This window comes from Glycine max, chromosome 8 (genome assembly GCF_000004515.6).
Source record: "Glycine max cultivar Williams 82 chromosome 8, Glycine_max_v4.0, whole genome shotgun sequence".
Classification (NCBI taxonomy): Eukaryota; Viridiplantae; Streptophyta; class Magnoliopsida; order Fabales; family Fabaceae; genus Glycine; species Glycine max.
Window position 1 is genome coordinate 39,114,653 of NC_038244.2, and position 11,365 is coordinate 39,126,017.

The window sequence follows — 11,365 nt, forward strand, 5'->3', positions numbered from 1 at the left end:
TGTAAAAATGAAGTTCTTTATTTTTGTTTTTTAGCTTTAATCTAAACTCTGATTTACATAGAATATGAAGTTTACTAGACAGACACGGCAAAATTGCCTATCCCTTTTACTTGATTCAAGGGATGGGATGTATAACAACCTTTCCAGTTGCTCGGTTTGTTTCAAGGTAAGAGAAGGCTTCAGCAAGCTTATCAAAGGGGAATGGACCTTTGGGGTCAACAATTGGCTTCACCTTCCCACTTTCTAAGTAAGGGTTTAGTTTCCTCAGAACTTCTCCATTGGAAGTAACTACAAATCTGAAGCCAGGTGGTGTAACAGCACCTGTGAGTGCCACCACACTGCCATCTTCTTTCACAGCCTTCACTGCCCTGTCACATTGCCCTGCAAGTCACCAGCAAGGAATGAAACACTATCAACAACATGAGTAGTATAAATTAGTATTGGGGGAAGTGGGATTTTGGGAAGAAAATTTTGTGATTTTCCCTTATAGAGTATATTGTTAACAGGGTGTGAGCGTTGTAAACACTCTAGTACCGTGTTCAATTGCTACAGATAAAAAAATAGAGTATATTGTTTCATTGAATTTCAGAAAATTAAGTATGATATACATGATAACAAATTTCTTTTCCATCTACCTGTGCGGACAACAGTTTCCTTATCTTAATAGGTTTTAGTATCAACATTTGATGATCACTTATGGCCATATAAATTGATTATCTGGTGAAATAGAAATTTAGACATGCAACATTAACAAAGTATTTCTCACAAACGCTTCTCACCAAAGTGTTTGAGAATCTTGTATGGAAAGCCGAAACCAAAAGAAAAAGATTGATAACAGGGAAATAGAGTTTTACCAATGGCATCATAAACTACATCAAATTTTTCGGGCAAATCTTCAAAGTTCTCTTTTGTGTAGTCAATGGCCAAATCAGCTCCCAAGCTTTTCAGTAGGTCCAAATTTCTAGTGCTTGAAGTGGCAGCAACTCTTGAAGCTCCATAAACTTGCTTAGCTAGCTATTGGTCATTGAAGATATGGATAAAATGTAACTTGTCAGTTGTCAAGTGTATGAACTTTTATTATAGCATTTTAAAGTTTTAATATTTTTTCACATGCTAGCAATGTTAATACATTTCCTCTGTTGATGCCTAGTCAAGTAAATTATGCTTTCCTTTTTCACTCATGTGTAACATAATATATTAAGATAAATCTAAAAGAAGAAAAAAATGGTATTAGTTTATGAAAAAGGTTTGAAGTACTCTAGAGCAACTGAAACTGGGAGAGATGGTAAACAAACTTACAATCCCTGCATCTCTGTCGTAAAACTGAAGACAAACCTTTTAATAATTCAACCACACAGTTTTCCAAATAAATTTTGAGCTGAGTAGAAGATTACTTTTGTTGGGAAATGTCAAATGCCTATGCAGTGTATAAGTACAATTGCAAGTCAAAATGGCTAATTTGTTAGCAAGCATTTCCATTTACAAAGTCAAAAGTGCTAATTTGTTAGCAAGCATTTCCATTTACAAATAATAAACTCTTAAAACTTTTTACTTACTGAGCAGTAATGACTAGCAGTAAGATCAGTGATACCAAATGAGATGTAAAGTGATGTATCACCAAGAAATGCTATGAGCTAGTTGAAGCCTTTAGTCAGTAGATGAATTGATTTAGTCACTGATTCATTGTTTAAGAGGCCAAATCTTTGTGAGATTTGATAAGTGATAACTATAAATTATTTGATATATATCATACAAAGAGAGGAAAAACTTTAAAAACTGTTATTGATGTATTTATTTCAAGTGTGAGAACTAATTTAGAAAGTAAGTACCTGAATCACTAGGCTTCCAACTCCTCCAGAACCATTTAGAACAAGAATAGATTTACCAGGAGAAAATCCAGTCCTCTCCAAACCCTCATAAGCAGTCTCAATTGCTAGAGGAAGAGAAGCAGCTTGAGCAAAGTCCAAATTCTTCGGTTTTGGTGCCAACAATTTCTCCTCAACAGCTGTGTACTCAGCCAAAGATCCGAACTGCTTAGGACCTTCAAGTGCTTTCTCATTTACATCTCCATACACTTCATCACCCACTTTAAAGTCCTTCACTTGACTACCAACTTTCACCACCACACCCGCAACATCATAGCCCGGAACAGTCTATGGACAAAGGCAACCAAATTTGATTTCATTACTTAGTAACTCAAACAAAATTATGAAATAAGCTGAAGCTTTTCTTTCCTTTCCACACAATTACTGTAAGCTTTCCTCCGTTGCTAAATAACATCTTCATTTATGGCCTTGTTTGGCTCAATAAGTACTTATGAGAGAATAAAATAACAAAGTAAATGAATTAAGTTTCTCCTACAAGTTAAAATCAACTTATGCGCTTCAATATTTATAGAAGCTCTTTCATTTAATTTCTATTAAAGTTGATTTTAACTTAGGGAAGAAACTCATTTCATTTTATCTTCTTAATTTCTTCATTTACAGGCTATAAATACTTACTGAGAAAAGCCTATAATAAACTTCAATTTTTCCACTTTTCATGTACTAGACGAAACAATTGGATTAAGATGCCAGCTCTTAATTGCAATGTATGAATAAAATAACCATGCTGCTAATTTTACACAGCTAATTAATAAGAAATTATAATAGATATGACTTTTAAAATAATATAGTAAAATTTAACAAACTTACATTACAATTCGTAATTATCGAATGAGAATTACACAATGTACTATTTTCTCCTAATCAATTACCCTTTTTCCTTATGAACATAGGAATGTAAGTTTACCCCATGATTTTATTTGATGTCTCTTATTTCCCCACTAGACCATGAATTCCACTTCAATTTTCACACTAAGGTGAGTTGGATGGTTAAGGAAGAAGGAAAGGAGAGATTAGTTGGATGGTTAAGGAAGAAGGAAAGGGGAGAAAGGTCACAGATTCGTTCCCCCATTGTTAACAAAAAACAACTTTCTAACGACTAATATTTGCCAATAAAAAATAAAATACACTCATAGACACAAAAAAAAAAAGAGAAAATGAAAAATGAACAAAGTTGAAAGAAAGTGGGAATCACCGGAAGAGGAGAATCAGTGGCTTTAAACTTTCCCTGCCTCCTCTTGGCATCAACAGGGTTAAGAGCAGCAGCAACAACTTTGATTAACACCTGATCCTCCTTCACATCAGGCACAGCAACATTGGAGTCCAGCTTCAGAACATCCACACCCCCATATTCTCCATACACCCATGCCTTCATCTCAGAAGGCACCGGTGTCACCTTCACAGCCTCAGAAGAAGCAGGTGCTGTGGCCTGAGACTTCACCAACACTACTCTGGTGGGGGCAGGCCTTGCTGAGAAGAAGGGGAGCTTGTGAGGTGGTGCAATTGGGGTTCTGTTTTTTTCCCGGAAAGTGAGAGAAAATTTGCGGGAAAGTGGAGAGGTGGAAGAAGAGACGGAGGCAAGGGAAGTGAGGTGTGAAGCTGTGGAGGAGAGTGAAGCACAGAGAGACATGCTTTGCATATCACTTGTTGAGACACTTATCTCTGCTTCAACTTCAACCACCCTTTTGTGGTTCGGTTATAACGTTAGTGTTTTGTAATTGTTTGGTACATATCATAAACAGGATACGGCAGCAACATTAACTTCATGTCCACACCGCCCAAGTAAAATATATTATATAGAGAAAATAAATAAATATTCTCTCAAATTTTACACACCTATCTCCTTTGTATTTGACCTAAGTAAACATCCATTATTTTGGAATTTCAATTATACTAATATTCCTTCTCTATTAATTATGTTAATTCCGTTTATTTAGAGTCACATGTTAATCACATAATTCTTTAAGATAATTTTTATGATAAAAATACTCATATCTTTTCCCTACCAATAGTTTAAATTATACATTTTAGAGATTTTTCATGCCTTTGTTGATTTTTGTTTGATTCTTGTTGTCCAAATCGATTTCTTCATAGTCTTGTTTGATTTTTTCATCCGTTCGTAAGTTATTGATCGTGGATCGTTGGTTTCATTTGCATTTGTACTTAAGGTTTCACAATTTGACACAAATCACAGGTTGTCTTAATTAGTAGACGCCGAACACCACCATGGAGAAATCAACGAAGAAATCTATTTTTAACCCAAGCATACGCATACGGTGGTAATCGAAACCCTAGAGAAGATGATAACCATCGAATCCAAGAGAGAACTCAAACCCTAGCATAACACATTTTGAGGAAAACTAACAAGTAATTAACAAAGTTTACTTACCTCACAAAAGTTGGACAAAACCTAGCCCGGACAAGTTACCGACACCGATGAAACGCAGAAGCAGACGAGGGAGGGCACCACAGAGGTTTGCTATGAAGGAGGTTGCTAGCTAGGGCGTGCTCACAACAGATAGGAAGGGCAAAGAGTTAAAAGGTAATGGCGCGGTTTCTAAAATTTTATTTTAATTTGCAAAACTGCAACAAGGACGGTGATTTCTTAAAAAATGTTGTTGTATTCATTGGCATGCTGTCAAATACGAAGACATTTTTCACTACTCAAATGTAGTCATTTGAACCGCTCAAATACGACATCGGGCAGCACCAAAAACGTTGTCGTTAATGTCAGGGTATTTACAAAAATGTCACCGCTACAAATTTAACAACGTTGGCATAGCACCGATGTTATATTGATGTCGTGGAAATGCTTTTTTATAATAGTGTTTTTAATTTCGATATTTCACAAACAGACTAACAACATCAGTTAACGAATTCGGTCAAGATGCAAAAGAAATACATTTTAAGAGGTAATATGTGTGTAATATGTCCAAACTTGAGGAGGTATTTATGTAATTTGTTCAATTATATATAGAGAGAATGGGTCCAATTATTTCAATAATAACTCTTTTAAAATTATTTTTCATTTTTACTATTTATTTTGTTAAGATTTAATCTTAAATGGGTAACTCAAAATGAGAATGAGAAGTAATTCTAAAAAAAATTATTCTTCTTCCAGTAAATATATCCCTTCTTTTATATATATATGAAAATGAAAAATATAAAATATAAATAAAAAATGATTTTTTTATAGTTTTAATATTTTATACATTTTTAATTTATATGAAATAATGATACGTTAAGTAACTGTTATATTCTCTATTCACAATAAAATATGTAATTTTAATAATTAAAAATAATAAAACTAAATACAGAAATTTAAAAATTGAAACTTCACTTAAATTAAATTAAAACGATTTTTTGGTAGAAAATTAAATTATAATGATTAAAATTGTACGAAATTAAACCTTGAATAGATACAGAAACTCGGGTAGATGCAGTACGTGATTAATGATATTATGTGTGTAAAAGCGACGCCGTGTAAGTGGGTTTGTGCCTTCGTGAACTTGAGTTGTTTGTACAAGCCTTTTGTGTCCTCTTTCATGAAGTTCCTGGACGCTCTAGAAGGAAAGAGAAATTGGGAAGACTCTTAGAAAGCTCTATTTGAATATCTCCAAGAAAAAAAAAGAAGGATGAATATACGTTACCTTTTTATCTCTTTTTTATTCTGGTTGTTATTTTTGTAAACAAGAAAAGTACGCATTTATTAGAAAAAATGTCTGAATTTAATTATTTTTTTTAAAGTAGTAAAAGTTTAAATTGATGAAAGATATTCCCTTCGCAATATCAGAGAATACCATCGACTCCGGTAAAATTTTATAGTAAAATTTGCATATTGATTATTAACAAGGAAAATCTGACTCAGACGCAAGTAATGACTAATATCAGTGAATTGTTTTTATCAAATATACTTACCCTTGTAGACAAATGCCTGAAGTTTTGCTCAGAATATCAAAATTTTATTTTTCTTAGAATATTAAAAGTTATCGAAGATGCATAATTTTTTTTAAGCATGTGGCATGATAAACCTTTTTTTCTTTCTAAATGTTACGTTGTTAGGAAGGATCTATTATGTTAAGATTGTGAGAAATTATTTGAGTTTAATTTCGATTGAACTTATTTTTAGAGAGAAACGGGTTTTGGATGTAATTAAGCTCCAAACCAACAATTTAATTCAAAAGAACTGATGTTTATATATGAAGATGCTTATTTTTATCTATCAATTCACCACAACATATAGTAAGTATAGTTTGATGTGATCTATAATGTGATACAATGAATATTAGACATCACTTAGTAAGTGCACTTACATGGTGTAATAACTAACTTATAAATGGAACTAGGATTAGGGTGGAATAACTTTTTCATTAAAAAAATGATTTTAATGGACATAACTCTTGATGAACAGACATGAATGAACTATTGTGTTCTTATATGAAAGGATAGTTTATGTTTTTAAAATTTTAGGGGATCCTTATAAAATACCAATAAACACTAGAAACATATTACATTAGATTATTCATAAGAGTTTTAGGAATACCTGGATCCATAATGATGGATTAAACAAACGCAGCGAAATCTGGAGAATAATCACGAACAATTAGTTTAATGACATTTCTCAACCAAATCACCTTATTCCTTATGAGACTGTCATTTTCTCTTCAGATGTGGAGAGGAAAAATTGTTTCTTGATGTGGTGGATTGGAGACCATAATCATGCCTCAAGTTTTAAATCTATTAGGGTTCTCATTATCCCCTAATGGACCAAACTGGTTTCCGCTCATTAAGTCCATATAATTCTTTTTATTAATAGTCTAATAGGCTGACCAAATTAGATCACTTATATTGAGCCCATAAAAAATGTAAATAACTAATATAAATGTTATAATATAATATGTAGCCCACATTAAAGAATGCATATACCTAACATTGAGATTTTCTTCGCTTACACCTATAGGGATTATTAGTAACTACTTTAATTGATACCCTAAAAAGATATAAATTGCATTCTTTAATGTCTTTCCCTGAAGCGACTTTGGTAGAGAAGAATCAAACTTCTTACCATATTTGTACAAGTCTAGTTTCATCATTCTACAGCTTTGTTCATGGTAGGTTTGTTTGTCTAACATTATATGTTGTAGAACAATTCCACAATTATTGAAGAAAATGCATGGGAGACTCCAAACGTTGCACCTTATGTCATAAGTACCATAGTATTTCCAACGGTAAGATTTGACAATCATAATTTTCTTTCCTATAGTTGAAGTTCAACTTCAGCTTTGAAAGACTAAATGTCTAAAGACTAAAACTTCTCATAATTTAGATAAAGAGGAATAATCTATGAATATAATAAAATACTTTTTATCATTCCATGAATCCATAAGGAATAGAACACTAATATATGTATGTATTAGTTCTAAGACATCCTTTGTTCTTTCAGCACCTGAATTCCATTTTGTTTGTTTATTTTTTCTTTATATACTCAATGCAGACTATAAGGTCCAACCAATATAAAGGATCCAAAATTTCCTATAACACAAGCATCCAAATTCTCTATTAAGAGATATGACTTAAACGCTTATGTTATAAAGTGATGAAATTCTCATTTAATTTAGTTTTGTACCACCCAAAATTATTTGCAATGGGAACACTCAATATCCATAAAAGAACTCATAACTTGTAACATTTGAATCCCAAAAGAGACCAACTTTATTATTTCTAATTGAACAAGAATAACTGAATTTGTCCAAATTAGAATTAAAATTTAGTTTAATAAACAACTCAATATATGTCTCAACCAAATTCAAATAAAATTGAGTCTTTTACAACAATATAAAAGTTCTTATAACTTCAACTTCAACTTCATGTCATCGCCCACATAGATAAATCTTTCATTATCACTTGGTGCATGACTTCATAGGTAGCATCTTATGTGAGTAGTAGAACCAAAATCTACCCACTAGAGTGCTTCGGTACAAAACTAAATTAACTTTAAAACAAACAAATATGACAAGTTTATCATTCTTCACACACTAAATAGTGTAATTGAAACTTTTTTTATGCCTCATCCTACAAAAGCAACAATGAAATTCCTTATCTTGTTCTCTTGTTTCTACTCTAGAAAAAAAAATAAAAATAAAAATTAATGCAATATCCTCAACTCTCAATGGACTCTTTTCAAACTCTAAATTTTATACATGTAGCTTTGGGATTCAAATAATATGAGTAATTTTAATTTAAACAGTAGTAGTAGTAGTAGTAGTAGCAACAACAACACTTAAAGAAGAGAACAATAAACATACAATGCACAAATGATCTTTATAGTAAATTTTAAGACTCAAACAACATACCTAGCGCACCATTAATCCTCAATCTTTGGATTGAAAAATACTAGCTACAAGTGGTACTCCCAACGCATTGATCAAATATTTGTGATAAGTTCTGTCAAACAAAGGTTGTTTTTGGACACTCCATTGCTCACATGAAAAATTTATATGATGATTACTCTGGTCAAATAATGATTGTCTTTGGAAATTTCATTATTTACACGGAAGATCACACTATTTATAATCACCAGATGTTTACTATCGCAAACATATAATTATTCTGCCAAATTGTGTCTTCCTTTGGATCGAGCATAATTCTCATGAATAATTTTATGTGACATCTATGTAAATTCAATCAAATAAACTTATTATACAACAGAGGTTGCTTTGACAACATGTTGTTTCAATCAATTTAATAAAAAAATAAAAGACAATTTAATATAATAAATTAGAGGTCTTAAATTACATAACTTTCACATATAATTAAGTTACGTAAAAATATATATATAACAGAACGTGCAAATATTTTGCAGAACAAACCCATCACAAGATACCTGACACAACATTCATTCATAGTCTTTGGATAGAGAAATTAATTTGTATTTGGTACTCTTAATGCAATAATCAAATATTGATAATAAATTCTGTCAAATAATAACATTTCTTTGGACTGACTATTATTTGCATGAAAACATCTTATAATTGTCACACATTTATCATTACAGATACAATATTATTTGGCCAAATTGCATCTTCCTTTTGGCCGAACACAATTCCTATAAATAATTTCATACAAAAATCTATGTAATTTTTATTAAATCAATTTTCACAATAGGATTGCTTTGGTAATATATCGTATCAATCAATTTAATTAAAAAATACTAGATATGCAAATAAACGAGTGCTAAATTAACTTCAGAGCAAACAAGAGCAAAAAATTTACCTTTCTTTACAAGAGCATGTACCTTGGACACTCTTTCTTCACGTGTCCAGATTTCTTGTAGTAGTAATTAAATTCTTCATCTTTCTTTTATTTCTTTTGATGAGAAGACCCTTCCACATCATCCTGAGTTTTCTTTCTTTTCTTATTCTGAGATGTCAAACTTAAATGAGCACTTTCAGATTTGTCCTTATGTTGCCTCTCTTCCTCTTGCATAAACTCATTAAGGGACCATTTCTCCCTCTGAGTGTTATAGCTCAGTTTGAATTGCTCAAAGTGTGCAGGAAGTAAGATCAAAACTAAATGTACAAGTCTTCACCAAGCTCTAGCTTAAGTGTTTTTAGTTTTGATGCCAAGATAGACATTTCCATTATGTACTCCCTTATATTACTTTTGCCCCTTTTTTTACAGTATTCATATAAACTAAATTTAGGATAAAACAAAATCCTCTAAAACATTATTAAATGAGGTAATGTGGAGCAGCACCTAGACCAATAATCACACACAACATTTCCATCATGTACTCCCTTATATTACTTTTGCCCCTTTTTTTTACAGTATTGATATAAACTAAATTTAGGATAAAACAAAATCCTCTAAAACATGTCACGAACAATTAGTTTAATGACCTTCCTCACCAAAATCACCTTATTCCTTATGGGACTATCATTCTTTCTTTACGTGGGGAGAGGAAAAATTGTTTCTACACACTCTCTAATACCACTTGTTGAAATTTCAGGGGATCCTTATAAAATACCAATAACCACCGGAAACACATTAAAAAGTTTTAAGAATACTTGAATCCATAATGATTGATCAAACAAACACAACGAAATCTGAAGAATAGTCACGAACAATTAGTTTAATGACCTTCCTCACCAAAATCACCTTATTCCTTATGGGACTATCATTCTTTCTTTACGTGGGGAGAGGAAAAATTGTTTCTTGATTTGGTGTATTGGAACTATAACCATGCCTCAAGTTTTAAATCTATCAGGATTCTCATTATCTCCTAATGGACCAAATTGATTTTTACTCATTGAGCCATATCAATTTTCTGTTGATAGTCTAATAGGCTCACTAAATTAGATCACTTATATTGAGTTCATAAAAAAATATAAATAACTAATATAAATATTATAATATAATATGTAATCCACATTAATTAATTAATTAGGAATTATAAAATTTCTAACATATGTATTTATAAATATATGTATGGACACATATGGTAGAAAATTTTGTCTAATCTATATACTTACCCATCAAGTTTGAGAAAGAGAGGAATATCCTACCCTTGTAAGAATTGCTACCAATTTTGGAACGAAACGCATTATTCATCACTCAAAGTCAAGACATTAGAATTCATAAAAAGGTATACCTTTTCTTCCTAACAATATGTGGAATGGGATTCAAATTACATGTACTTAATAATTTTGTCCCCTTGATTTCTTAAATGACAACACCTTCTCTTAATTATTAGCTTTTTTTTAACTTAAATGTATTTTTTAATTAAAATAATATTAACAAGATAACTGAAGGATATATATAGCTTATTTGAGTTTCTATAAATGATACCTTTATTATTGTTTACAGTTTATTCACCAAGAAATGTAATTTATTTTTTTTATATATATATATATATATATATATATATATATATATATATATATATATATATATATATATATATATATCACTTTGTATAGAATTTTTTACTCTGTAACAAGAAATTCTATCATTTTGTTTTGTTCTTCCAAGAGCTATTTCCTAGCAATTTTTTCACTATCAAAAGTCTGGTTATTGTAATGCTCTCTACTAATATTGTTCTTTGAATTGACATTGGAATTGGGCTTCCGCTGTTTTGAAATTTAGATTCTCCGTGTTGCCCTTTCAACAATGGCGCTGTATCTTTTGTTTCAGAATTGACTCTTTGGTCCCTGCATCAAAAAAATATGTGGAATTGTCTTTCATTAACAAAGTCATGTTTATGACAGTTTATGATGTATAATAATATCTGAACAATGTATCTTTCAAAGATTGTGAGATCTTATTTTCTATTTGACTTATGTCTTTTTATATTGTTTTATTGTAGATTTCCCTTATTTTATTTTAAAGAATGTGGATTTGTCTTTCTTTCAACCTATATGAGTAAATTTATTTAGAAACACTTGTACAAGAAAAAAAAAATAAATTTCTTTATAAGTTTAAAT

At 31.1% G+C, this 11,365-nt stretch overlaps 1 protein-coding gene across 1 annotated transcript; it reads right to left on the reverse strand.

The window, feature by feature from the left end:
• On the reverse strand, positions 1-3,650 carry LOC100810816 (NADPH-dependent alkenal/one oxidoreductase, chloroplastic). Its single transcript, XM_003531961.5, has 4 exons — positions 3,079-3,650; positions 1,830-2,153; positions 855-1,014; positions 1-381 (listed from the first exon to the last, which is right to left on the reverse strand). The coding sequence occupies exons 1-4, from the start codon at positions 3,520-3,522 to the stop codon at positions 116-118; spliced, it is 1,194 nt and encodes a 397-aa protein (XP_003532009.1). The 5' UTR covers positions 3,523-3,650; the 3' UTR covers positions 1-115.
• Between the last annotated feature and the right edge of the window lie 7,715 nt (positions 3,651-11,365).